The following is a 27,856-nucleotide window of genomic DNA, read 5'->3' on the forward strand; positions in this document are numbered from 1 at the left end:
GGCACAGCATGGAGTCTCCAGGACAGTGGCCTCCTTGGTGTGCTGGATGGGCCCTGCCTTGAAGACCACATCTATTCTTGGGCCGTCATGAAATAGACAGTAGTTTGCAATAGCTTGAGAAGTGCCTGCAGAGAGGATGAGAAGGCACCTCTAGCAAACGGGACTTGGGGACCTCACCAGCCTGCAGCCAGGGAAGGCTTCTTGGAGGAAGGGGCAGCTGCGGTCCTGAAGGTGAACGGTGGGGGGAAGCAGAGGCTGGACGCCTAGCAAAAGCAGCTGATCTTGGAGGAGAGAGGGAGCTCGGGGCTGGGACGGCCCTTGAGGAACAAACGGTGGGCAGGGCATGGAGGGGCACAGTTGAGCTGCTCACAGCCAGAGATCACTGCCTCCTCGGGGGTGCTAATGAGCACTCAAGGCTGGGCTGGGGTGGTGGGACGCACTGCGGCCTAGAAGTGTCATCCCCTTAGGGAGGCCCCCAAGCCAGGAAGGTGGGTAAGGAAGGCCAGAGCTCGGTCATGGTGATGGGTGTGGCGAGGAGAGGCGGGGGCTGGGACCGCCATGTGGAGCAGCTCTCGTCATGGGAGGAGGCCCCCAGGTTCAGGGGCTGGCACTTCTTGCTCCAGGTTCAGCTGTCGTGGGAGGTCCGGCCTGGGGCTTGGCATGTTTTGAGCCAGGAAAAACACTGGTGGCTGCTGCCTTTAAAACATAAATAGGTTTGTGTCTTTAATTCCGTATGTGCATTTACACTCCTCTTTATTAGTGGATAAATATTAGAAAATCATCTCTCGGACAGAGTGGCTGAGGGTGGGCCCCTCCAGGGGCCCCGGCTTGGTCTGCAGGGTGAGGCTGTCCCTCCAGGGCTCGTACACCAGCGTAGAGGTCTCGGCCCTCTTGATGGTGAACTTGTAGGAACGGTTGGGCAGCAGGTTTCGGACGTCGAAGGTGCAGGCAGCCACGGGGATGACGCCACACTGGGCACACTCCTGCTGCGTCCGCGGGTCCAGCAGCCTGAAGCGCAGCTCATACTGCTCCGAGGCGGCCGGCTGGATGGTGACGAACCAACGCAGCCGGGCCCAGTCCTGGTGGGCCGCCGACTCCTTTCTGTCAAACATGACGGGCATCTTGGTGCTCAGCATGAGCCAGATGTGCGGGATCTTGGCGGCACTGACGTCAGACACCAGGCGGTGTTTGACGTGCAGTCGTCCCGGCACCATCATGGTCAGGAAGCTGTCCATGACGGCCGACACGTCCGCCAGCCGCCGCTCCACCAGCGCCCAGTCGGCCAGGAAGGGCCGTGGGTCTGGCGACTGGAGCAGGGCGTCCAGCTCAGCACGGCCATGGTCCAGCTGCTCCAGCAGGTCCCCGAGCAGCAGGAGCTGGATCTTGGTCTGAGCTGTGCCCACCTTCTTCATGCGCTGGAACTTCCAGGGGTCGATGAGCTGGAACACGGCGCTGGGCAGCACCAACGGGTTCTGGTCGCCCAGGGCTAGGTGCTTGGGCAGGACCTCGATGTAGTAGGAGCACTTACGCAGCAGCTGCATGCGGGCGTGGTGGCGCTTGAGCAGGTGCGGGCTCAGGTCCGAAGTCAGGAACTCACGCAGGGCATTGCGGCGCTCGGTGTAGGTCCTCCACGCCTCTGGCTCCAGCAGCTGCTGGTCATCTGCCTCCTCCTGGTCCAGGAAGGACTGGGGATTGCCCAGCTTCATCTTGTCTAAGCCCAGGCCTGCCATGTGGGAGCTCATTATCCGGGAGCTGGGGGGAGGGCTGGGTGTCAACTGCCAGGCAGGCTGGCCTCCCCTGGGCCGTGGCACGCTCAGGGGATGGATTCAGCCCACTGCCCCCATGCTGGGCCTCTGTCTTTCCTCGGGGGCACAACTCGCTGGGAAGAGGCTGCCCGGAGGGCTGGATGGGCAGGCTACAGATCTGGACACAGTTTATGCTGAGGAGCATAAACCTCTACTGACAACCGGTGGCCTGCGGGACAGGACAGGGAAGAGCTAGGACTGCGGACTTCTGGCCAGAACAGCCAGGGCAGAAACCCCAGCCCTGACCTGTGGCCTGGCAAGGGCCCCAGTTCCTAGCCCTGGTACTGAAAGGGGGTGCTGGCACCCTCAGGGCCGTGGATACGGGACAGCGTGGTCCTAAGCAGCCCACAACCCCCCCTTGGGACACTCGTGGGCCATCTTCCCGCTCCGGTTCTCCGTGGGGACTCTCTACGCCTCACCGCAGTCGTAGAGCAGAGACGGGCCTCACCAAAGGCTAGGCCAGCTGGCCAGTCAGCGTGGGAGGAGGGCGGCCAGGCCTGGACCCGGAGGAGCAGCCCTCCTCCTACGCTGTGGGCCCTCCCTGTGGACCCGGGACCCCGTCCCTGGTGAGCTCACGGACCCCACAAGCAACACTCGTTTCCCAGACGGAGCCTGAGGCTAAGACGCTTGGTTCTTGCCCTCATCCAGGGTTTCAGCCCAGTGCTGAGCCGAGTCTGACCGTCTGTCTGTGGGTGCACCGGCTGAGTGCAGCTGTGGCCCCAGCCTCTGCCGCAGCTCCCTTGAGAGCAAGCCGCACCCTGGCTGCTGCCCCGGCTCCCAGCAACCCTGGAGATCTCAGGTTGTCACAGCCACCAGGGCCTGGGATGAACCGCAAATGAGAGCTAAGCAGTTGTGTGAGGTCCCTAAGGCCACACAGGTAGGTGCAGCCATGTTTGCCTCATGCCCAAACGGACGACCCTTGACCTTCCTGGGGCAGCGGGGTGAGAACAGGACCCTCGGACAGCAGGGAGTGTGTCTAGGGTGAGGTGCCAGCTGAGAGCAGGACCCCGGGACCCCAGGCCTAAGCCCTGCTCTGGCTGGAGGCTGGGGCGGGTTTCACCACTGGAGGGAAATCGTGCCTCTGTGCCAGTGAGGGATGTCTTCCAGTCTCCAGCAGCTGCCCAGGTGGAAAACCCAGAGGGGCTGGTCGTGAACCTTGGAAAGCGGTTCCGAACCCCTCGCTGCTTCCGTCACACCCCTGGTCCCAGGCCCGCTTCCCTGAGACCACCAGGTGCCCGCACCCTACCTCCTCCACCACACTCCCCTAGGCTCCCCTGGCCCGGGCCCACCTCCCCGGCCGCTCTGCCTGCCCCTTACCTTCCTGAGACCCCCAGCCCTCCTTTCCCAGCCCCCGCCGCCGCCCCAGACCCGCGCCCACTTGCCCTGCCTCCGAAGCGGAGCCGCGCGCGGACTTCCCAGAGCCCAGCCTCCCTCCGCGCTCCGCGGGTTGCCCTGGGGACCAGGGGCTTTTGTGACGCTGCTGCCCAGGGCCGGGGGTGGGGGGGTGGGGACCCAGGACCCTGAGCCGAGGAATCTTCCATCCGCTTCGCTTCCTGGGGAGCCCCAGACTTCTGGGGGCCCGCGTCCCCGGCTTGGGGGCCACCTCGGGTGGCTGGTCCAAGAGCCGGGCTCCAAGTGGGGTTCCCGTCCCCACGCACCCCCGGCTTTCGGCGGGACTCAAGAGCCTCAGGTGACTGGGAGGGGGTTCCTGCTCAACCCCCCAGTCCTAGTGCACTCCTCGGAATCCCTCGGAGGAATCTGGGAGCGAGGCAGGGCCCCGTGACCCGGCGCACGGACCACCCAGTGCAGAGGCGGGGGTGGCTCCGCCCAGCAAGGCCCCGCCCACCACAGGCTCCTCCCACCACGGGCTCCCCCCACCTCAGACTCCTCCCACCTCAGGCTCCCCCCAATCCCGCAACCGCCCCTCCCACCACAGGCTCCTCCCAGCGCAGGCTCCTCCCACCACGGGCTCACCCCACACGGCCCCTCCCACCACAGGCTCCTCGCACCACGGGCTCCTTCCGTACGGGGCGAGGGGTCTCCCACCTGGGGCCGCCCAAGCTCAGGCCCCGACCTGACTCTGGATAAATGGGGTCTTCATAGCTCCAGGGAGCCCCACAGAGGAGCTCTGAGGCCATCTGGTCCCGTCTGTATCCGTTCCATTGGGCTCAGGGCCTCTGGGATCCTCCCCTTCCCCCACAGCACACCCCAGCTACCTGGGGTTCTCCGGGGGTGACAATCTCAGACACCCCAAGGTGCCCCTCCTTCACCTTCAGGAAGATGCTGGAGGAAGACACTCTTTCCATCCTCCTCATCTCCATCCCCACGGAGGTCAGTGCTGGGGCCTCTTCCAGGATGGGCGTCTTTGAGCCCCTCCCAGGCTCTTCTGTAACCTGAGCTTCCCCCTCCTCCCGGCGACCCCACCTCGGAAGAGCTTTCCTTTGGCGCTTGGAGGCCGCAGGGGTTAGGCCTGGCAGGAAGTGGGTGGGTGTGGGTGGTTTTTTTTTTGAGATAGCGTCTTGCTCTGTCACCATGCTGCAGTCTCCACCTGCTCACTGCAGCCTCCACCCCCGGGCTCCAGTGATCCTCCCACCTGGGTCTTTCTGATGCTTTAGGATTACAGGTGTGAGCCCCGCGCCCAGTCCTGTTGGGTGCTGTTTCTGCCTTGCCCTCCCTGCCTGGGCTGGAACTCAATAAATGTCAGCTATTGTTGTTGTTGTTGTTGTTATTTAGGGCTCCAGGGGACAAAGCCAGGCTGTTTGGAGAAGGGGGTGCTGTCTGACACAGAGGCTTGGGAAGCAGTAGGAGTTAGACCCCTTACCCCCCACCCTGCAGCCCACTCACAGAGAAGCAGGGTGGGGGCAGAGCAGCCTCCCCTTCTCTTCTGGGGCCAGGCAGGTCCTGGATGTCTGCTCTCTCCTGGGTTCCACCCTATCCCCTTTCATTCAATTTCTGATTTCTAATCTAATTTTTTTTTTGAGACGGAGTCTCGCTCTGTCACCCAGGCTGGAGTGAGTGGCACGATCTTGGCTCACTGCAAGCTCTGCCTCCCAGGTTCACGCCATTCTCCTGCCTCAGCCTCCCGAGTAGCTGGGACTACAGGCGCCCACCACCACGCCCAGCTAATTTTTTTTTGTATTTTTAGTAGAGACGGGGTTTCACTGTGTTAGGCAGAATGGTCTCTATCTCCTGACCTCATGATCCGCCCGCCTTGGCCTCCCAAAGTGCTGGGATTACAGGCATGAGCCACTGCGCCCAGCCTCTAATCTAATTTTTTAAAGTTAAACTTTTAGCCAGGCTGGGTGGCTCAGGTCCATAATCCCAGAACTTTGAGAGGCCGAAGTGAGAGGATCCCTTGAGGCCAGAAGTTTGAGACCAGCCCGGGCAACATAGGGAGACCCCTGTCTCTACAAATAACTTGAAAAATTAGCTGGGTGTGGTGGTGTGCACCTGTGGTCTCAGCTACTTGGAAGGCTGAGGCTGGAGGATCACCTGAGCCTGGGAAGACTAGGCTGCAGTGAGCCAAGATGGTGCCACTGCACTCCAGCCTGGTAACAGAGGGAGACCCTGTCTCTAAAAAGAATAATAATGGCTGGGTGCAGTGACTCGCGCCTATAATCCCAGCACTTTGGGAGGCTGAGGCAAGCAGATCACCTGAGGTCAGGAGTTCGAGACCAGCCTGGCCAACATAGTGAGTGAGACCCAGTCTCTACTAACAATACAAAAATTAGCCGGGCATGGTGGTGCGTGCCTGTAGTCCCAGCTACTCGGGAGGCTGAGGCAGGAGAATCGCTTGAACCCAGGAGGTGGAGATTGCAGTGAGCCGAGATTGTGCCACTGCACTCCAGCCTGGGTGCAGTAAGACAGAGACCTGTGTCAAAAATCATAATAATAATAAAGTTAAACTTTTAGTTTTAAGATAATTGTAGATTTACCTGCAGTTGTAGGAAGTAACACAGAGGTCCCGTTACCCTCTACCCAGCGTCCCCAGTGGTAGCATCTTGCAAGACTGCAGTGCACAGTCACGCCAGGACCTTGAACCGATACAGACGCAGGACAGTGCCACCCCCATGAGACCCCGACATGTTCTTTATGGCCACGCTGCTCCCTCCCACCCCTCCCTAGCCCTGCAACCACTCATCTCTCCGGCTCTGTCTGGTCGTTTCAAGAAGGTCCTGTCAGTGCAGGCTTCCAGAATGCAGCCTTGGGACTGGCTTCTTGGGCTCAGCATAGTCCTCTCCATGCAGAGCCAATGGTCACTCCTGTTCACTGCTGGGCACCAGGGGCCAGTTCGTGCTCAGTCTTGCTCAACCCTGTTTGTGGCCACCAGGGCATGGGCAGTGAACACTTTGGGTCTGTTGTCCCTGGTGGACACAGCTTCCCTGGGCCCTGAGGATGGTGAAGCCTGGGGATAGTGGGGCCAGTCATCGGGGAGAGAGTGCACCCTGACTGCTGAGACCCTCAGAGCTGTACCCTTCAGATGCATAAACCTGGGTGGGGGTGGCCTGAAGTGGCAGAGCTCCTGCCACCAGCCTCCATCTAAACGCTAGGAAGGGCCTGCACCCCATCCTCCTGTCTGTATCCTCACTGCTGTTGTAAGCTCAGTGCTCTTACAGATGGGGAAACTGAGGCACAGGGAGGTTCAGCACTGTGTGCCCAAGGTCATGTGGCCAGTGAGTCTGACAGCAGGATTCCAGCCCTGGTCTTTTTTTTGGTGGGGGATGGAGCCTCGCTCAGCTGCCGAGGCAGGAGTGTAGTGGCACCACAATCTCAGCTCACTGCAACCACCATCTCCCAGATTCAAGTGATTCTTCCGTCTCAGCCTCCCAAGTAGCTGGGATTACAGGTGCCCACCATCATGCCTAATTTTTGTATTTTAGTGGAGACGGGGTTTCACCATAGTTGCCTAGGCTGGTCTTGAACTCCTGACCTCAGGTGATGCACCCTTCTTGGCCTCCTAAAGTACTGGGATTACAGGTGTGCCCGTGCCCGGCCTCTTCTTTTTTTAAAAAATAGAGATGGGAGTCTCACTATGTTGCCCAGGCTGGTCTTGAACCCTTGGGCTCAAGCGATCCTCCTGCTTGGCCTCCGCAAATGCTGGTATTACAGGAGTGAGCCGCCTCACCTGGCCAAGCCCCAGTCTCCTGACCCCGTCCAGAGTGATCCTGTGCCCAGGCCCCTGTCCTCACTCCCCTCTGTGCCACCCATCCGGTTAGGGCTGAGGGAGGAGGTGAGTCATGGGTGAGGGCACAGCAGGCAGGGAAGGAGCTGCTGACACGGACACCTGGCAGGGGCCCTACACTGGGCTGTGTTGCACCTGGTGGGTGAGGTGAGGAAGGGGTGGATGGGCGGGCACAGCTTGGAGGGCAGTGGGACAGGGTAGCTGGGCCTGCGGGGGCGGGGATTCTGAGGACCACCGGGGAGGAGCTGGATGGAGCTGGCCTTGGCTGCCTGCCGACCGCGCTCACCATGGCATGTGTGCAGTGCAAGGGCAGCAGGTGCAAGGAGGGGGAGATGGGGCGGACGTGGGGAGCTGATCTGTGGGCCGGTGGGGTAGTGGGGGTGAGACATGCCTGGGCAGAGGCCCAATGGGGCCCTAACCCTGACAGCCAGGCCTGCCTCTGGCTCCGGCTGCGCATGGAATGTGCTGAGTCCTATGCCACGATCCCGTGGCGCTAAGGGACAGGGAGTGTCTGGAAGGAATCTGCATTCAGTGCCCTGAACACCTGACCCCAGTGTGGTGAGCACAGGAGCCTTCCACGGCCTGAGGAGGCCTCCCTGGGGCTCTGCGGCCTTGGTGTTCTAGGAGGGAGGAGTCACGTCCTGGGGGGGATTTAGGAGAGCTGGTGGCCACGCCTGTAGTCCCAGCACTGTGGGAGACAGGAGGATCGCTTGAGGCCAAGAGTTCAAAACCAGCCTGGGCAACATAGTGAGATCCCATCTCTACAAATAATAAAAAATTTATCTGGGCATGGTGGCTCACACCTGTAGTCCGGCAGGAGGATAGCTTGAGCCCAGGAGATCGAGGCTGCAGTGAGGCATGATGGTGCCACGCACTCCAGCCTGGGCGACAGAGTGAGACCCTGTTTCAAAAAAAAAACATAAAAGAAACTGGGCCGGGCGCGGTGGCTCAAGCCTGTAATCCCAGCACTTTGGGAGGCTGAGACGGGCGGATCACGAGGTCAGGAGATTGAGACCATCCTGGCTAACACGGTGAAACCCCATCTCTACTAAAAAATACAAAAAACTAGCCGGGCGCGGTGGCGGGCACCTGTAGTTCCAGCTACTCGGGAGGCTGAGGCAGGAGAATGGCGTGAACCCGGAAGGCGGAGGTTGCAGTGAGCCGAGATCCGGCCACTGCACTCCAGCCTGGGCGACAGAGCGAGACTCCGTCTCAAAAAAAAGAGAAAAGAAACTGGTGGGCAAAAACCCCACCTGCATGTGTGATGGGAGGAGAAGGCGCCTGGGGAGGAGACGGCGCTGGGGAAGGGAGGAGAAGATGCTGGGGCCCCTCAAAGGCCACCCCCAATTTAGTATTTACAATTATCCACATTTCTGAACACTCTCCCCCACTCCCAGCAGGACACCTCTCTGGGGCAGAGCCTGCCTTTAGCCTGGCAATGTCCAGCCTCCCAGGGCTCCTGCTGGCTCCAGGCCGTCAGCTCGGACACAGCTTGGCCGCTGGGGTGCCCTGAGAGCCAGGCCACGGGTGTCACTGCCACCCCACAGTGCACACACCAGTCCCCAGATGTGAGACTGCCAAGAAGGCCATCTGTGGCTCCAGGGCAGGCAGGTGTGAGAGGGTCTTGTCATTGGCTGGACACTGGTCATGCCTGTTGGAGGGATGTGTTCAACCCATGCATGAAGTGTGGGCATTGATGTGTGTGAGATGTGGGGAAGGGGTGTGAGGCTCCATGAAGGCCACTCAGGTGCTGCAGGGGCTGCTGGGGGGAGGCCGGCGAGAGGAGCAAGAGACTGCAGATGGGCCCCCACCCCACCCCCACTCAGGACCCCACCCAGCCTGGCCTGCGGCCGAGCTCCCCGCAATCAGCATCTCGTTTTACTGCATGAAAGCTGGGGTGCTGACAGCCCCCTCACTCGCCTGTCGTTGGCCTTCATTGTAGAGGCCGGAGGCTCAGCGCCTGGTGCGGGGTTAATGATGTTAAAATATCTGGCCAACATTTAAGTAAGCACTTTTCACCTAAGGGCAGCTCAGGCTTGGCAACCACTGCAGGTACTGAACAGCAGCACCCTTCCGTGGACCCCCCACTTCTCCGCGGGCACGGTGGCTGATGGACTGTGGTGCCCTTGGGCATGGGCCGGGCTTGGGTGGGCAGAGCCACTCCGCCTGCCTGGGCCTTGCAGAGGGCAGGAAAGAGGCTGGCCCCCCCCCCCCCCCCCCCCCCCCCCCCCCCCCGAGCCAGCCCCCGCCCCCGCCCCCGCCCCAGCCGAAGCTGCCCTCTGCCCTCCGGTCAGAGGGGAGGGGACCCTGCACTCCAGAAGCCAAGGAGATCGAATAGGAGGGGCTGTCGGTGTGTCTGAGGCAGGGGGTCCGCCCTGCGCCCCACCCAGCCCGAACGCCAGCCCGGACGCCGGTGGGAACAGTGTGCCTCCTGGATCCAGGGGACCTCTGAGTGACCACAGGGCCGGGGTCCCCTGTCGCCCCACGGCCGGTGCAGGGAGCGCTGGACACCGGGTCCCACCGGCCCCGCCAGTTCCTCCTCCGCGCTCGTGGGCTCCCATGGCCCTCGGCCCAGCGCGGTGACCCGGGGGGATGGAGCCCTTCCTCAGGAGGCGGCTGGCCTTCCTGTCCTTCTTCTGGGACAAGATCTGGCCTGCGGGCGGCGAGCCGGACCACGGCACCCCCGGGTCCACGGACCCCGGCGCCGACCCAGTGCCCGCGCTCCCCGCGGAGCCCTGCAGCCCCTTCCCGCAGCTCTTCCTTGCGCTCTACGACTTCGCGGCGCGGCGCGGGGAGGAGCTGAGTGTCCGCCGCGGGGACAGGCTCTGCGCCCTCGAGGAGGGGGGCGGCTACATCTTCGCGCGCAGGCTCTCGGGCCAGCCCAGCGCCGGGCTCGTGCCCATCACTCATGTGGCCAAGGCTTCTCCCGAGACGCTCTCAGACCAACCGTGAGTACCTCGACCTGGAGTCAGAGCCTGCCTCGCCCTAGTCTGGGGAGTCTGGAAAAACGGCAGGATTTTGAGTTTGAAATCGCATGTCCGTGGCTATCTGTTCATTCATTCGTTCATCCATGCATTCATTCAGGGGCAGTTGATGAGCCCCGGGCCGGCAGGTAGGGTAGGAAAACAGCAGAGTCTGCTGTGCGCTGCCAAGAGGGAGAGGAGGCTCCACAGGCCTGGTCAGGTCCAGGGGACACCAGCTGCACCAGCCCAGCACCCAGCGGGCGGTTCCTCCAGGACCCTGCCTGGCTGGCCAGGCCCTCCCGCCCTCACACAGGGAGTCCAGTGCTCATGGAGTGTTCATGGAGTGGTCACTCCTTGGAGGGCAGGGGCTGGGGGCTGGGAGGCACCAGATGACATAGGGGCTCATGCTCCAGGAGCTCTGGGTGAGGGCAGGTGAGCAGGGGCTGCAGAGGCACCTAGTCCAGATGCCCAGTGCAGCTGCTCTGAGCAGCTTCCTTGGTCCTGTGTCCAGCTGGGCCAGGCCTGAGCCCTGGAGACCTCTGGGTCAGCCTTGCTCAGGGCCACTTCCAGCCTCCTGGGGGACCCTTGGCACTCACACATCGTCCTGAGGGTTGCATGGGGTGGGTGAAGCCAGAGTCATAGGAAGGTGTCTTCTGAGAGGCCCCAGGCCCTCACCGCACACCTGCCTCGCTTGCCCTGAGCAGTGGTTGGGGGGCAAGCAGCCATTGTGATGGGAAGGGGTTCACAGTCACCGCAGGTGTGGAGGGCAGATCCCTTCAGCAGTTCCTGGAGGGCAGGGCTTGGGGTACAGCAGTGCTGTCCATAGGCAAAGCTAATGACTATTTGCCTAGGCTGGAGATTAAAAGACTAACCACACTCAGGTGTCATTAGCTCCAGACACCTGGCCCCACGCCCCAGGGAGAGACCTCAGGCACATCCCCTGCATCTCAGCATCCACACAGGGGCCCACCTCCGACCCCCAAGCCCTGATATGGGTGTCAGAGGGGCTGGCGATGTGTCGGGGAAACACCTGTGTCTCATGCCCACACTCCGCAGTGCCAGGAGGGGCCTGAGTCCCTTCACACGTGAGAGGGTTGCGTCTCCCTGCCAGCAGACCCCAGAGGGCAGGGGCCCTGGCTGACAGAGCATCCATGGAGCCAGCGTCTCAGGCCGCCGCCTCCCAGTCCCTGGTCCCACAGCTCTTCTTCTCCATCTTCATTCCTTTCAACCTCAGCCCAGCCCCATGGCCCTGGCCATGCCGGTTTCTGTTCCCGCTGCCCCCATTGCCCCCCAGGTCCCCGGGGCAGGGGTGCCAGACTGTCCTCCATCTTGCCCAGTTCCAGCAGCCACGTCTGCCCAGGATGGCACGGCTGTACCCCAGCCCCGAATCTTGTGTTGACTCTGAGGCCCGCCTTGGGTCCTCTCCTAGTCCCGCTCCCCGGGTGGTTTCGGCCCCACCCTGACACCCGGCTCACTCTGCTTCCTCCTTCTGGTGCTCACAGGGTGTGCCCTGGGGCGGGGGAGTGGCAGGTATCCCTCCCTGGGTCCCAGGAAGCTCCAGGGTGGGAAGCTGAGTCAGGTGTGGAGTCCCTGCCTTGGCCTTCGGAAGCAGAGATACGTAGTCGAGGTGGGGCTGGGAGCGTTTGTCTTCCTTCCAAGGATGCCTCTGGAGTGAGTAGCTGTGACCTGGTGGGTGACCCACCTGGACAGGGGAGCCCCAGCAGGCCCCTCTCCTGACACCCGGTGTGGGCTCCTCGTGTTTGGACATCTGAGGAGTGGGTGCCTGGGAGCTCCCGGCCACCGTGCCACCATGTTCAGAGTGGTCTCACCTCCACCTGGCTTTTCGGAGGGGGGCTCTGTGTGGACAGAGGCGAGTGGGCTTGGGGCCATCCTGTACTGGGCACAACTCTTCAGAATAGGATACAGGATGCTTTGAACGTTCGCCCAGCAACCCCCCTGCAGCCGCCCATTGGCTGCCCCTCCTGACCTCCTGCCCAGCCTGGCTTAGGCCGCCGCCTCAGGACAGAGCTCTGCCTGGGCCATCCCCCCTAACCAACTGCCTGAGGCAGGTGGGCTGTGCCCAGCCAGGTGGCGCCTGTGGCCCTGTACGACCACACCAACAGCCCAACAGTGCTTCCCGGCAGCTCATCAGGCCGTCGGCTCCGTGTCCGCGCAGGGGCTCAGCGAAGCCGAGTTTGGAGGCCTGTGGCCTATGGCCAGGGCTGACTGTTAACCTGTGGCTGGGGCTGGCGGTCACTATGAACAGGAAACTGGAGGTCATGCCCAGCAGGGCTAACAGAGAGCCCACGGCCAAGGTGAGGACGCTCAGGGCTGAGCAGGAGGATGGGGGCTGAGGCAGTGCAGACCTTGAACTGGGACTCCAGCCCTGCCACAGGGTGGACCTTCTCCCTGAGAGGCAGTGGGACCGCCGGGCTCAGCCCTGCCACCAGCATGGAGGAGAGCACGTGGGGCCACTGGCTGAGGGGCCCGCAAGGTGACGCCGCACCTGCCGTTTTCAGCTGGTACTTCAGTGGAGTCAGCCGGACCCAGGCACAGCAGCTGCTCCTCTCCCCACCCAACGCACCGGGGGCCTTCCTCATCCGGCCCAGCGAGAGCAGCCTCGGGGGCTACTCACTGTCAGGTACCTGGGGCGGCCCCTCCTGCCTCTGTCCCCCACAGGCCAGTGCTCTTGACCTTGGGGCAGTTGGTCTCTAGGCAGTGCTGGGTCCTGAACCACACCCGGCGCCACTGAGGGCCCAACAGCAGATATGCCGGTCACCTCCTGCATTTGCTCACTTACCCATTCATTCATTCATTCATCCAGTCATTCATCCACTCACTCATTTACAACATCACTCATTCACTCGTTCATTCATTCCTCACTCACTAATTCACTCACTCATTCATTCATCGTTCATTCACTCCTCACTCATTAATTCACTCATTCATCCACTCATTCGCTTGTTCATTCACTCCTCACTCACTAATTCACCCATTCATTCATTCACTCATTCACTCATTTATTCACTGATTTGTTCACTGGCTTATTCTTTCATTCATTTGCTTATTCATTCACTCATTCACTTTTTCCTTCTTTCCTTCCTTATTCCTTCATTCATTCACTGAATCATGGACTCACTCATTCTACAAGTATTTATTAAGTGCCTGCTCTGCACACACTGTCAGCAGAAAAGCTCCAACCTGGACCCCTCTCGCTGCCCCGCCCCAGCCTGTGGCTGCCCACACTGCCTCCTTCACACAGCTAGGTCTGAGCCAGACCCCTTAGGTGGGTTGTGGCCAGCATCCTCTGGGGTGGGAGGGTTGGGGCAGCTGGTAGCCGAGGCAGGGGTCTCCATCTCTGAACCCTTCCTAGTCCGGGCCCAGGCCAAGGTCTGCCACTACCGGGTCTCCATGGCAGCCGATGGCAGCCTCTACCTGCAGAAGGGACGGCTCTTTCCCGGCCTGGAGGAGCTGCTCACCTACTACAAGGCCAACTGGAAGCTGATCCAGAACCCCCTGCTGCAGCCCTGCGTGCGTCAGGTGGGCCTATGCCTGCCAAGCTGCCCCACACTGGCCTGAGGCCTGGCCCTGTTCTAGGTGCTCCTCCCCACCCCGCCTCAAAGCCCCTGCCCAGGCCTGGGAACATGGGGCATCCCAGCGGCCCCTGCACATGCTGCTCTTTGCTGGTGTCTCCGAGGGCTGCTGGGATTCCTGGGGGTCTGGGAGTCGGGAGAGGAGAGCTGTAGCAGTGCCCGGCTCTGCAGGGAGCAGCCAGGAGGGTGGGGCCAGTTTGGGGAAGGCACTCAAGGCTGCCCCAGACCCCAAGGGTGGAAGCTGTGGGAGGAGACGCGGATCACAAGATGCTGCACCTGGGCTGGAGCTGCTGGATCCCGGGGACTGTCCCCGATGTGAGCCACCCTGCTGAGGGCCAGGGCAGCAATCTGGTTTCTCTGGTCTCGTAATGACAGCCCGGCCAGCAGCAGTAATGAGCATGTGTAGACGGATATCCGGCTGGGGCAAAGGTGCCACTTAGGCCCCCAGAGCAATGAGATCCCGCAGGGCTGGGCCGGGCCTCCAAGTCCAGCACCCACTCCCCTTTGTCCCGGCCAGGGTGGGGTGAGTGTGTGCTGGGGACGGGGGTGCCCGCTGGAGGCCTGGTGTGGGGGCTCTGCCTGGGACAGAGCACAGGGGCCCATGCTGACCAGCCTCCCTGCCCACACTTCCTGGGGGGAGCGGGCAGGGCACTGAGCTCCCTGCTTTTCTGCTTCCTGCAGAAGGCCCCGCGGCAGGATGCATGGGAGCGACCACACTCCGAATTTGCCCTTGGGAGGAAGCTGGGTGAAGGCTACTTTGGGGAGGTGTGGGAAGGCCTGTGGCTGGGCTCCCTGCCCGTGGCGATCAAGGTCATCAAGTCAGGTGAGGCCCCGAGATCCTGCGCCACGGCCGGGTCCCACACCCGCTGTCCAACCCTCAAGCCCTGGGGCAGTGATGTTCGTGGCGTGAGCCAGTCCTGGAGCCATACCCTGTCTCACAGCCGACATGAAGCTCGCTGACCTCGCCAAGGAGATCCAGACGCTGAAGGGCCTGCGGCACGAGCGGCTCATCCGGCTGCACGCGGTGTGCTCGGGCGGGGAGCCTGTGTACATCGTCACGGAGCTCATGCGCAAGGGAAACCTGCAGGTCTTCCTGGGCAGTGAGTCCCTCCCTGCTGCCACGTGGCCGCGCCTGCGGCCGCCCCTTCCCTTCCAGGCAAAGCTGAACCTGCCGGGGTCCCGAGGTGAACTGGGCCTCTCTACCGGGAGCAGGTGGCCCCGGCTCCAGATCCCATCCCTGTCTGGTCTCCAGCCAACAGAGGGCTAGGGCCAGGTCTGGGCCAGGCCAGAGCCTTGTGGTTCCGGGGCTGGGGCTGGGGGAGTGCGGTCCCATCTGGGTCATCAGCCTTGGTCTAATGGGATGTGGACCCAGCCCAGCCTCTGGCTCTTCTCTGCCCCGGTCTTTATTAGGGGCCTGGGCTGGCTGCCAGGTCACTGTGGTGAGTACAGCACCCTCCCCCTGTCTCACTCGGGGCTTCCTGCAGCCTTAGCTGGCCACGCCATCCTCATCATGTCTTAGAGATGAGGAGGCTGAGGCATGGGGAAAGGTGACGTGGGTGGACGCTGGCCTCTCTGGCTGTTGGCCCTGCGCCCTGAAAGGCCCCGCGCTGTCTCTTGCAGGCCCCGAGGGCCGGGCCCTGCGTCTGCCGCCGCTCCTGGGCTTTGCCTGCCAGGTGGCTGAGGGCATGAACTACCTGGAGGGGCAGCGCATCGTGCATCGGGACTTGGCCGCCAGGAACGTGCTTGTGGACGATGGCCTGGCTTGCAAGGTGGCTGACTTTGGCCTGGCCCGGCTGCTCAAGGTCAGCGGAGGCTCTGGGCCCCTGACTGCTCGAGGGGGTGGGTGAGGGGGGCCCCAGTCCACCTGTCCCACCAGGGGCCTTCCCTGCCCCCAGGACGACATCTACTCCCCGAGCAGCGGCTCCAAGATCCCAGTGAAGTGGACAGCACCTGAGGCGGCCAGTTATCGTGTCTTCTCCCAGAAGTCGGACGTCTGGTCATTCGGCGTCCTGCTGTATGAGGTTTTCACCTATGGCCAGTGTCCCTACGAAGGTGCATCCCCAGGCAGCCGCAGGGAGGAGGCAGGCTCTGCCCAGGAGTTACTGGCCCCGGGCCTGGACGCTGTTAGCAGGGGATTGGAGGGTCTGGCCAAGGGCAGGCAGGTGACACGGGGGGCTATGGGAGGCCTCCATTGGGACTCCCAGGCAGAATCAAGGCAGCTGTTGCCCCACGCCTCCCAGGGATGACCAACCACGAGACGCTGCAGCAGATCATGCGAGGGTACCGGCTGCCGCGCCCGGCTGCCTGCCCGGCAGAGGTCTACGTGCTCATGCTGGAGTGCTGGAGAAGCAGCCCCGAGGAACGGCCCTCCTTCGCCACGCTGTGGGAGAAGCTGCAGGCCATCCACAGATGCCTTCCCCGAGTCCTCACGTGACTCAGGGCTCCGGGCTCCACCAGGCCAGCCCCTCCTCCCTGCAGAGCGTCCACTCGAAGGGATGCTGGTCGGCCGGACCGAGGAGCCTCTGGCTGTGGGCCTCAGGCACCAGCGTGCACATGCATTTGTGCACTAGGCAGACACGTGGCCGTGGGCCTCAGGTCCTGGCGTGCACACGTGTTTGTGCACCAGGCAAACATGTGCAGACGGTGGAGGGCTCACGTTCTCTGTGCAGTGTGACACGTGTCCCTGGCGTCTCAAGAGAGACAACAGCACAGGAAGGTGGGGAGAAGCCTCGGAGGCTCTAGGCGGGGAACCCGAGCCCAGCGTGTCTCTTGTCCGGGTCCCCTGGACTCCCTCCCAGGGTCAAGAGCCAAAGGCCCAGTTCTCTCCCCAGTCCCAGCTTGGGTTTGTGGAAGTGACCAGTGCTGGCTCCCAGGCAGACCACGGTGTTGACCCCACTGGGTGCGTGGTGTGTAGGCACGGGGAGGCACCATCACCTGCCCCTCACAGACACGCTGGCGGCCTGTGCACAGACCCACTCATGCACCCGGCACTCAGTAAGCTGCGACTGACCCACGCAGACACGTGCACAGGCTCACATCACACACAGGCTCAGCCCCCAAACGCAGACCCAGGAGCTGGAGCACGGGAGTCCACGTGGCTAGAAAATGCAGGTTGGAGCGGCCCCCGTGCGGCCCAGACCCCCAGCCCAGGACATCATGCTGCCCAGACAGTGTGAACCCCAAGGGCATTGGCGGGAGCTGCCTGAGCTGCCAATTCCATCTCCCTGGGCGGGTTCCAGGGGGCACAGGAAGGGGGGGCCGGGAGGCTTGGTGGCCTGGGAGCTGCCCTTGGAGGCTATTTCCAGGGGCCTCAGGTTGGGCCCTGGGGGACTTGGAGTCTTCTGGCTGTTCAGGATCAGGCAGGGTCGGCCGGGGGGTCAGAGGCAGATGCCGTGGTGTGCTGGGCAGCAGCTGGCTCAGGAAGCCTCTGAGTGTGAGTCCTCGGGGGCCACCGAGGCAGGAGGGGGCAGGGATGTGCAGGGTCAGCCCTCGCTCACCCCATGTCTGGCTCAGGAAGCCTCTGCTCAGGTCTTTGTGAAATCAGAAGCAAGGGGGCCGGCGGGGTCTGTTTGGGGTCCCCGGAGACCCTGCCCCCCACCCTCCTGGGAGCCCAGGTTGGCAGCTGTGCCCCAGAAGGCTTTCGGGGACAGAAAGTTTGGAGACAAGTTCAGGCCTGACTGAGTTCCTTGTTCCCTAGAGTTAGGGTCAGCTTTGCACCTGCCGAGCCAATGCGCTGATGGCCACTGTCCACAGGCCAAAGCCTGACTCGGGAGGGAGCTAAGAGATGAGACTCCCATGCGCAAAGGTCAGTGGCCCCGGGGAGGGAAGAGGCCACTCGGAGGCTCAGAGAACGGAGGCAGTGCAGGGGCTTCCTGGGGCCCGTGAGCAGGAAGAACAAGGCCAAGCAGAGGGACGCAGCAGGAACCAGAACCCCTGCAGATGGTGGGGGCCAGAGGCTTTCTCTGAGCCGTTTGGGACCCTGGCCAGCTGCCCAGTTCCATCTGCGTGGGAGAACCTAGGGGAAGGGCTGGCTCTGGTACCTGGGCCCACTGAGGCCTTGAGCTGAGCTTCCGATTTTGGCATGTCCCCAGCGCCGCAGCCTGGGGGCTCCTCTGGCACAGAAGGCCTTGCTCTCTGTGCTTTCTGTGGCCGCCACTGGGATTAAGGGGACCAGGTGTGTCTGTGGCATCCGTGCCCTCCCAGGCATCTCACCAGCCACCAGCTGAACAGGTTTGGTGCTCCTGGATATCGGGGAGGGGCCAGGGACGTTCCTGCCCCCTGGTGTGGCTTAGACTGAACGTCCTGCACATCCGAACTCAGGGACACTCGAGGCTTCCTGGACACAGACTCACGGCCCAGAGGCCAAAGGCTCGAGGACACCGGGGTGGTGGCAGAGCTGGTGGGCTCTGAGGGACGCTGCCTGGGCAGATGCCCCAGCGCCCTCCTCCGGCATGCCCCACCTCCACCCCTCCCCCTGCATCTCTCCCGACCGACCCCCGGCAGAGCTGGCAGGGCCTGAGGGACACTGCCCAGCCCAGCACCCCGCTGCCCCTCCCTACCTTGGTCAGCCCTGAGCTGGGCTGCCCAGAAATCTATGAACCTGTTAAATAATTATTGTTCTTAATCTCCAAACAATGAGTGGAAGGTTCCATTATTTCTCTTTGCAATAAAAATAAAAGTTCAAATACGCAGAGTTTAGGACTTTCCCTGCCATTCCTTGCAGACTTTGAATTTCCCTCCTCACCCCTTCCTGCCCCCTGAGGCTGCCGATCCAGGCCCCTGCGTTGGAGCCCCTGGTGGACACAGGAGGGTCAGCGGGAGGGTGGGGCAGGCAGGGGCTCCTGGGGAGGGGCTGTCTTGAGTCTCAGGGGCTGGGGGGCAGGCGGCCTTTGGGTGCAGGTGGGGGTCACGCCAGGGCTCACTCAGGCATGGGTGGGGAGAGGGGAGGTGAGCTGGAAGGCAGCAAGGGTCATGGGGCTGGGCAGGAGGCGGCAGAGGCTGGAGGCTGGAGGAGCTGCCTGGGAGGGAGCTGCGCCCCGGGCCCCAGCGCTGTGGGCGCCTCCAGGCCACACTCACGGTCCTTCCCTGCCCCCTGGCGTCCGTGTGGAGGAAGGCAATGCCCGTTTCTTCAGCTGCGGGTGCCCCTGGCTCTGCCTCCCCAGGGATCCCCAAAACCCTCGGGCCCTCGTCTTCTGGGAAGTCCCTCCGGCCGACCCACACAGCTGTCACCGGCCTGACTCCAATCCCTCTTCCCCGCTTGGCCTTTACCCGAGGGCGGGCCTGCCCATGAGGCAGCTCTCAGGATGCCCGCCCACAGCAGCTCCTGGCATTGGGCCCCGTGCTCAGGGGTGGAGTCTGGGGCTGGGTGAGGGGAGGCACCAACGGGTGGAGGACAAGCTTCCAGAAGTGGGGAGAGAAGCCCCCACCTGTGCCTCCACAGCTCTGAGGGTTGGGAGGCAGCACCTGCAGCCCTCACCGTCCTGCCCTCAGGCTGCAAGGCTCATTCCCAAGGGGGCTCTTGGGTTCCCTGAGTGCCTGAGTGTCCACAGGTTGGACCCCCGAGAAGCCCCAGCTGGGGAGTACTCCTCCCTCCCTCTCTTGTGCTCAGGCCGGCCCTGTGGCTGCTTGCCCAGCAGGTTCCCGTGGCGGGGGCACTAAGTGCCCAGATGGGCCCCAGGGGGCGTGAGGACTCGTGGGGCCGGCTGGGCCCTCAGGAGGAGCTGGGGTGCTCTCGAGCGCCTGTGGGTGCTGGGTGTGGCTGCTTCCCTGCCTGTCACGAGGAAGTGGGACCGCCCGCCTGCCACGCCCAGCCCGAGGTGCTCCAGCTGGGCCACAGCCTGGTCCTGCCACTGCGCCAGCCATGGTGTCCCGGGACCAGGCTCACCTGGGCCCCAAGTATGTGGGCCTCTGGGACTTCAAGGCCCGGACGGACGAGGAGCTGAGCTTCCGAGCGGGGGACGTCTTCCACGTGGCCAGGAAGGAGGAGCAGTGGTGGTGGGCCACGCTGCTGGACGAGGCGGGTGGGGCCGTGGCCCAGGGCTATGTGCCCCACAGCTACCTGGCCGAGAGGGAGACCGTGGAGTCGGAACCGTGCGTGTCCTGAGCTCCTGGGAGCTTTGGCGCAGGCCACCCTCTAGGCACAAGGGAGGGACAGGGCTCTGGGCTGGCCCCAGGGAGGCCCAGGAAGGTGGGGACCCCGGCTCCATCTTCCTGTACCCCGAAGTCCAGGCTGGGCATCCCGCTTGGTCCTCGCTCCAGGCCCCATGCGCTGGCACCTGGGAGTGCCCACAGGACTGTCGCTACAGGAGTTGGAGCAGGGGGCTCAGAGGGCATGGCCCCTCCCTTGGGCTCATCCTTGTCACAGCTCGGTGGTGGACACTGCTCTGCCAGGACCCAGGGAGGACAGAGGTCCAGGGTGGACTTCTGGGGGTCCGGTGGCCAGTGACAAGGTCTGCTGGGGCGTTCCAGGGCCTTTGGGGGAACGAAGCTTGCTCAGTTTCCAAACTGCCAGAACCAGACACACGAGCTAGGTAGGGGAGCAGGCCGGCTGCCAGGCAAGCTTCCTGCCTGTTGTGCCCTGCGAGGAACCAGACGGCAGCTGGTGTGGTCCGGCCTCGGCTTCCATGGCTGCTCGGAGCTCAGGCTGGGGAGGGTCTGGGGGAGGGGTTTCTATGACTCACACTCCTGAGATCCCGCTTTTCTCATCAGTGATTGGGTACCTACTGTGTGCGTGCATGAATCACGGGCTGTGTAGGGTTAATTCCTGGGGGACCCAAGCAACAAGCAGGGGAGGCTGTAAAGAGGCCATTGGGCAGGGGCCCATGGTGGAGACCCCTGTGTCACATCCAGACCCACCACCTCGTTAGGGAGCAGGGGTGCAGGGATAGGGTCTGGCCAGAGGCTGGTCAGCTCCCAGATGCAAAGACCCTGAGGCCCTGAGAACTCGCCCAGGTGAGGAGTGGGAAGGAGGCCAGGTGATTGGAGGGGTGAGTGGGGCAGTGCTCCCAGCTGTGCAGAAGCGGAGGGGGTAGACCCCAGGGGTTCCATGCTGGGCGGTGGTCTTCATGTGGGGTCCGTGTTCCAGTGGCCCCAGGGAGTCAGAGACACAAAGGGCTGGGCACAGGTCACCTGGAGCTTCTGTGAGCTCCACCTGGAAGTCCACAGTCCAGGGCTGGCCCACACCCTGCAGCCGGGAGTTAGTGTGTGTGAGTGACTCTGTGTGTGTGTGACTGTGGGCAAGTGAGCCCGCATGCGTGTGTGTGTGTTCGGTGTGCAGGTGAACTGTGTGCCTGTGTGGGGGAGCCCGCATGCATGTGTGTGTGTGTGTTCAGGTGTGCGGATGAACCATGCGCATGTGTGGGGGTATGCAACTGTGTGAGTGCATGTGTGTACGTGTCACACGTGGGTGTGTGTGCAGGCAGCTCTGGGCAGCCCTACTGCTCAGGTGCCCTCCCCAACTCCACCCTAGGCTCTGACCTTTAGACACGGGCCTCTCAGGGCAGGGTGTGGTCAAGCCTGCCCCTCCCCCCGCTGGGTCCTCAGGGGCCTGTCCTGGCCATTTGGGACATTCAGGGCGTCTGGGTCAGCGACAGCTCCCAATAGCAGCTGTGGTCCATTTGGGACATTCAGGGCGTCTGGGTCAGCGACAGCTCCCAATAGCAGCTGTGGTCCATTTGGGACATTCAGGGCGTCTGGGTCAGCGACAGCTCCCAATAGCAGCTGTGGTCAGGGCTGGGAGCTTGAGGTGGCAGGCAAGGGTGGCTGTGGTTCCAGGTGGGCAGACTGGGGCCCGCGGGGGGTCCATGTGGGGTGGGCCCAGGTCCGCGCGGGCTCAGACTACTCCTCCCCTGCAGGTGGTTCTTTGGCTGCATCTCCCGCTCAGAAGCTGTGCATCGGCTGCAGGCCGAGGGTAACACCACCGGCACCTTCCTGATCAGGGTCAGCGAGAAGCCAGGCGCCGACTACATCCTGTCGGGTGCGGCCGGCCTCCGAGCCTGCGGGGGCTCCTTGCTCTAAGCCCTCCCATCCACGTGGTGAACCAGCTCCCTCGGGTTGTGACTGGGGACATGGGCTCCTCTCCAGGGAGCCCCCATCCCCTCCGCCCACCTGGCCCGCTCCTCCCTGGGGCCTGGGGCAGTCGTGGGGCAGGGCCCCTCCCTGAGAGGGCAGGGGCTTCTCCGGCCAGCCCTGCCTGAGGCACTCATGGGAGGTCCTGGCACCTGTGGGAACCTGGTCCAGCATGAGACCCTGAGTCCGGGGTGCACGAGGCGCGAAGAAACCCCATTCCTGCCCCTGAGGATCTCAGTGTGGCTGGGATTTCAGGCAGCTGCCATCCAGGCAGAGGCCATGGGCTGCCTGGCACAGGGGCAGGAGGGGCCAGAGAGCTTGGCCAGAGCAGGCAGGGCAGGAGGGAGCTGTTTCAAGGGAGGGGACGCAGGGGTGGGTACTGAGGAAGCACCAACAGCAACTATGGGGACCCAGAAGCTCTGAGCAGGTGTGGCCAGCAGGGCTGGGGACGCGCAGGGAGGCGTTGGAGCGGGGTGGTGACACCGCTCACGCTCTCCCTCCCAGTGCGGGACGCGCAGGCTGTGCGGCACTACAAGATCTGGTGGCGAGCCGGGGGCCAGCTGCACCTGAACGAGGCGGTGTCCTTCCCCAGCCTGTCCGAGCTTGTGAACTACCACAGGGCCCAGAGCCTGTCCCACGGCCTGCGGCTGGCCGCGCCCTGCCGGAAGGTAGCCGCTCCGCCCTGACTTGGTCGTACAGGGTCAGGCTGGGGGGTCACAGGCTGGCGTTTCCTACTGGGAGAGGTTGGCCAGGCAGCATGGGAGGGGTCCTGACTCACTGAGCTGTGGCCGGCTGGAGGCAAGCCCGTGGTTCTGCAGAACACAGGTGTTTGCCTGAGTTGGGGGTGGGGCCAGGAGACCACCCCTGGGCCTGGCCACTCTCGGAGAGGCCAGCTGCACTCTGCAGGGTCCTGGCTTCAGTCTCTCCGGGTGTTTTGTGCTGGGCTTGGGGCAGCCACCGGGAGAGTCCAGCCTCGTGTCAGACACTCAGAAACCCCCAACCCAAGCTGAACGTGGCCCTAAATCTGAGGCTAAATCCAGGCTCCCTGCGCTGGCTTCAGACTGGCAGTTCCTGAAGGATGAGCCCCTGCCCTGTGTCCCCGACTCTCCCTCCAGCATGAGCCTGAGCCCGTGCCCCACTGGGATGACTGGGAGAGGCCGAGGGAGGAGTTCACGCTCTGCAGGAAGCTGGGGTCCGGCTACTTTGGGGAGGTCTTCGAGGGGCTCTGGAAAGACCGGGTCCAGGTGGCCATTAAGGTGATTTCTCGAGGTGAGTGAGCCCCGGTCAGGGCTCTGTGTGGCCCCGTGCCCGCCCTGGGCCACCCTCCCGCCCCGCCAACAGGGACCTCCGGCCTCGAGCCCCACGCAGCACCCACAGCACCCATGCAGGAGTGGTTCCCTTTCAACTGCACCTGTTTTTACCTAAATACATTTATTGTAAAAGAAAATGTCAGGCCCGGCCGGGCGCGGTGGCTCAAGCCTGTAATCCCAGCACTTTGGGAGGCCGAGACGGGCGGATCACGAGGTCAGGAGATCGAGACCATCCTGGCGAACACGGTGAAACCCCGTCTCTACTAAAAAATACAAAAAAACTAGCCGGGCGAGGTGGCGGGCGCCTGTAGTCCCAGCTACTCGGGAGGCTGAGGCAGGAGAATGGCGTAAACCCGGGAGGCGGAGCTTGCAGTGAGCTGAGATCCGGCCACTGTACTCCAGCCTGGGCGACAGAGCCAGACTCCATCTCAAAAAAAAAAAAAAAAAAAAAAAAAAAAAAAGAAAATGTCAGGCCCGGCACAGTGGCTCACACCTGTAATCCCAGCACTTTGGGAGGCCGAGGTGGGCGAATCACGAGGTCGGGAGTTTGAGACCAGCCTGGCCAACATGGGGAAACCCTGTCTCTATTAAAAATACAAAAAACTAGCCAGGCGAGGTGGCTAGCACCTGTAGTCCCAGCTACTTGGGAGGCTGAGCCAGGAGAATGGCGTGAACCCGGGAGGCGGAGCTTGCAGTGAGCTGAGATTACGCCACTGCACTCCAGCCTGGGCGGCAGAGTGAGACTCCGCCTCAAAAAGAAAAGCTTCCCTGGAAATTGCCTGGGCCCCAGCAGAGGTCTGGCCTCCACGTCAGAGGTCTGGGCCGGGCACAGGAAGACATTGGGGGGCCACCACGGCCCCATGGGTACGCCAGGCTGGGGGCTTGTGGGGCCGGCTGTGTCCACCATTTCGTGGCCTCGGGAGCCAGGTGCCCTGTTGGGGGCAGGAGATCCGGTGTTCTGCACAGCTGCTGAGTGTGTGGGCAGAGCCTTGCCTTGGCCTCTTCCTCGGGGCCAGGGGAGGGTCAGGGGCTGCACCCGCCAAGGCCACCCATCCCTGCAGACAACCTCCTGCACCAGCAGACGCTGCAGTCGGAGATCCAGGCCATGAAGAAGCTGCGGCACAAACACATCCTGGCACTGTACGCCGTGGTGTCCGTGGGCGACCCTGTGTACATCATCACGGAGCTCATGGTCAAGGGCAGCCTGCTGGAGCTGCTTCGTGGTGAGTGGCACGGGCCGGGGCTCTCGCTGGAGGTAGAGGGGGTGCACGAGGAAATAAAGTGCACACACACACATACAGACACACACAGACACACACACGCAGACACATAGACAAACGCGCACACACACAGAGACACATGCACACACACAGACACACATGCAGACACAGACACACATGCACACACATGCACACACAGACACACAAACAAGACACACAGATCACACGGACACACACACACAGACACACAGACAGAGATCACACGGACACACCAGGCACACACAGACACATACAGACACACACAGACACGCACACACACAGATCACATTGGCTCAAAGACTTCATCGTCTCTAAGTTCCATTATTTCCTTTATCACCAAAATCAAAGACAATCGCTGCCAGGGAATTGAGATGCCCGTGCGTGAAGACGCAGTTTGGATTCCGATGTTAGAATGGGAGGGAACGTTGTGGTGGAGGAAAAATGCCGTGTGTGTCTGAGGAGAGCTACACTGAGGCACCACTCACGTTTGAGCTCTGAGTGAAAGGCTCCGTGATCATCTCAGACGGTCCCCACGCCCTTCAGGGTCCTCCGGGACGGAACGGGGTGTTAACAGGCACCACCAGGCCGCACGCTGCTGTCACTCAGCCATTATCCTGCTCAAGTTCCCGCCGCCTACATCACGCAGTCATGAGGTTCTTCGCTGGTCCTTCTGCGTCGAGCTTCTCCCGCGTCATAGCAAACTTCCAGAAAGGAAATCGCTGGGCTAGGCCACTAGGAACCACTCCTTGGTTCTTTTTTTTTTTTTCTGAGACGGAGTCTCACTCTATCATCCAGGCTGGAATGCAGTGGCGCGGTCTCGGCTCACTGCAAGCTCCGCCTCCCAGGTTCACACCATTCTCCTGCCTCAGCCTCCCGAGTAGATGGGACTACAGGCGCCACCACCACGCCCGGCTCATTTTTTGTATTTTTAGTACAGATGGAGTTTCACCGTGTTCACCAGGATGGTCTCGACCTCCTGACCTCGTGATCCACCCGCCTCAGCCTCCCAAAGTGCTGGGATTACAGGCGTGAGCCTCCACGCCTGGCTTGCTCCTTGGTTCTTGACACACAGTTGCCTTCCACAAGGGCGGTGGCTGACCTGCAGTTCCAATTTTCAACCAGGCCAGCTGCCCTTTGCCCCGGCCCCTCCTCTGAGGCCGCAGAGCCTGGAGGCAGATGAGACACAGCCCAGCCTCCCCACCCCGTCCCTACCGCAGCTGGCTCCGCTGACCCCAGGCTCCACTCCCCTCTGCAGATTCTGACAAGAAAGCCCTGCCCGTTTCGGAGCTGCTGGACATCGCCTGGCAGGTGGCTGAGGGCATGTGTTACCTGGAGTCTCAGAATTACATCCACCGGGACCTGGCCGCCAGGAACATCCTTGTCGGGGAAAACACCCTCTGCAAAGTTGGGGACTTTGGGCTAGCCAGGCTCATCAAGGTGGGGCCCTCGGAGGGCGTGGCCGGAAGGCTCGGGGGCTTCCTGTGTGTGGAGCTGGGGACTCGGCTGGGAGCAGGATGTGGCCTCTGCCCTCGGGAGCCCAGGCTGAGCAGGGAGGTGGGAAGCCACCGTGAGTCCGGTGGGGACCCCATTCCGAATGGCGCACACAGCAGGGCCCACCACGCAACCGCTGCCTCGTTCACTGGCCCAGCCCTGGGCCCCTCTGACGGCCTGGGAGCCTCCCAGTTCCCTGACCCCAGGCCTTCTCATCCCCATGCACCTGGAATCCCAGGGGAAGCTGGGCTCCTGAAGGTGGTCAGGCCCTGGTGCGGTCTTAGCTGCAGCGGCCGTGCGTGCGTGCTGGGGCAGTGCGGCCGCTGTGCCCGTCATGCTTCGGGGGCAGGGCACAGGCAGTCCCCCGCGGCCCACTCAGCGCAGCCTGATTGCAGGAGGACGTCTACCTCTCCCATGACCGCAACATCCCCTACAAGTGGACGGCCCCCGAAGCACTCTCCCGAGGCCATTACTCCACCAAATCCGACGTGTGGTCCTTTGGGGTTCTCCTGCACGAGATTTTCAGCAGGGGTCAGGTGCCCTACCCAGGTACCGCCCCCAGTGTCCCTGACTGGGCGTGGGAGACAGAGTGGGGGAGGTCCTGGGTGGCCGGCAGGGATGGTGGCGGGTGCTTCCCCTACGGGCTGCAGGGCCCTCCGCCGCCAGCCATCGCCTGAACTCCACACCTGCACCATTCTCTGAGCACCCAGGCCAGTGCCTGGAGCTGCCCGTTGGAGCCCCATCCAGAGGGAGGTGTTAGCAGCGGACAGTGTGCTGGGTGGCGCCAAGGCACGGCCGCTGAGGCTGCGGGGAAGGCCCCAGGGAGGTGCAGTGGGTGGCTGGTATGGCTTCCTGGGGAAGGTGGACAGGTGGGCCCCAGCTCTTCTCATCCCTGTCGGCCGCAGGCATGTCCAACCACGAGGCCTTCCTGAGGGTGGATGCCGGCTACCGCATGCCCTGCCCTCTGGAGTGCCCGCCTCGCGTGCACAAGCTGATGCTGACATGCTGGTGCAGGGACCCTGAGCAGAGACCCTGCTTCAAGGCCCTTCGGGAGAGGCTTTCCAGCTTCACCAGCTATGAGAACCCGACCTGAGCGGCTGTGGAGCGGGCACAGCCGGGCCCTGCTGAGGAGGGCCCTGGGCAGAGGGCCTGTACCTGGGGTCAAGGCCCACGCGCCACCCTAGGGTTTACTGAGGTGATGGGTGCAGGAAAGGTTCACAAACGTGGAGTGCCCGCGTCCCACACACGCGTGTGCTCTCGTTCCTCCGTCGTGTGTGTCTCGGGTCTCAGCTGCTGACAGGCAGCCTGCTCCGGAGCCTGCAGGTGAGATCCCGGGAGACTGACACGAAGCCAGCCGAGGTCAGAGGGGATTCCGACCACCGCCTGCTCTCTGGATGTCTGTCTGCAGCACCGGCTGAGGGTGGGAGGCAAACACGTCTTGCCCCTGCTTTTCCCAGCTCAGCTTGGCAGGAGAAAGTCATTCGTACGGCTCGCGACTCTTGTGTAAATTTGGTTTTGGTGCCCACAGGTGCTTTCCTCCCAGGGACAGGTGTTTCTTTCCTGTTTGTCTTGTACCTCGAGAGCCTGGCTTTGTGACTAGTGAGAACTCTCTCCCTAGTTTCCGCCAGCCCGAGCATCACTGCCCAAGGCGCCAGCTTTTAGGGGGTTTGTAACAAGAGGTTCCCCATCCACGAGGGGCTTTTCCCGCCTCCACCTTTGTTGCTGGGTCAGTGCTGGAAAGCACTTCTGACTCCTGCCCTGAGAAGGACCCTTCTCTGCTGTCTGTGGGGCGGTTCCGGGCTGGGGGGCTGCCTCCTTTGCACCTGCTTTTGAAGGTGTCTCTTTCATCCATGATTAAGTCATAAAAAGCTGATTGGTTTTGGTTTTGACTCACCTGAAAGTCTTTTTTGTTTAAAAGAAGAACAGGCTGGGCACGGTGGCTCACGCCTCTAATCCCAGCACTTTGGGAGGCCGAGGCGGGTGAATCACGAGGTCAGGAGATCGAGATCATCCTGGCTAACACAGTGAAACCCCGTCTCTACTAAAAATACAAAATTTAGCCGAGTGTGGTGGCGGCGCCTGTGGTCCCAGCTACTTGGGAGGCTGAGGCAGGAGAATGGCGCGAACCCGGGAGGCGGAGCTTGCAGTGAGCTGAGATCTGACCACTGCACTCCAGCCTCGGCGAC

The 27,856-nt window shown here is 62.6% G+C and overlaps 3 protein-coding genes across 5 annotated transcripts; 2 read left to right on the forward strand and 1 right to left on the reverse strand.

Annotated features, from left to right (window-relative positions):
- Positions 1-697: 697 nt before the first annotated feature.
- On the reverse strand, positions 698-4,157 carry FNDC11 (fibronectin type III domain containing 11). Of its 3 annotated transcripts, none has more exons than XM_025399991.1 (2): positions 4,076-4,157; positions 698-1,752 (listed from the first exon to the last, which is right to left on the reverse strand). In XM_025399991.1, the coding sequence occupies exon 2, from the start codon at positions 1,740-1,742 to the stop codon at positions 771-773; it is 972 nt and encodes a 323-aa protein (XP_025255776.1). In that variant the 5' UTR covers positions 1,743-1,752; positions 4,076-4,157; the 3' UTR covers positions 698-770. The 3 variants fall into 3 exon arrangements, with proteins under 3 accessions (XP_025255776.1, XP_025255773.1, XP_025255774.1); XM_025399988.1 differs by lacking the exon at positions 4,076-4,157 and adding an exon at positions 3,188-3,245; XM_025399989.1 differs by lacking the exon at positions 4,076-4,157 and adding an exon at positions 3,123-3,231.
- A 5,422-nt stretch (positions 4,158-9,579) lies between these two features.
- On the forward strand, positions 9,580-15,977 carry SRMS (src-related kinase lacking C-terminal regulatory tyrosine and N-terminal myristylation sites). Its single transcript, XM_025398121.1, has 8 exons — positions 9,580-9,935; positions 12,470-12,591; positions 13,324-13,490; positions 14,225-14,366; positions 14,485-14,643; positions 15,164-15,345; positions 15,439-15,595; positions 15,784-15,977. Exons 1-8 carry the CDS (start codon positions 9,580-9,582, stop codon positions 15,975-15,977), a joined length of 1,479 nt encoding a protein of 492 aa, XP_025253906.1.
- A 3,236-nt stretch (positions 15,978-19,213) lies between these two features.
- Positions 19,214-27,552, forward strand: PTK6 (protein tyrosine kinase 6). The gene is made up of 8 exons (XM_025399664.1): positions 19,214-19,633; positions 21,397-21,518; positions 22,115-22,278; positions 22,726-22,879; positions 23,982-24,143; positions 25,435-25,616; positions 26,066-26,219; positions 26,576-27,552. Exons 1-8 carry the CDS (start codon positions 19,404-19,406, stop codon positions 26,761-26,763), a joined length of 1,356 nt encoding a protein of 451 aa, XP_025255449.1. The 5' UTR covers positions 19,214-19,403; the 3' UTR covers positions 26,764-27,552.
- The last annotated feature ends 304 nt before the right edge of the window (positions 27,553-27,856 follow it).

Source organism: Theropithecus gelada, chromosome 10, assembly GCF_003255815.1.
Source record: "Theropithecus gelada isolate Dixy chromosome 10, Tgel_1.0, whole genome shotgun sequence".
In the NCBI taxonomy this organism is placed as follows: Eukaryota; Metazoa; Chordata; class Mammalia; order Primates; family Cercopithecidae; genus Theropithecus; species Theropithecus gelada.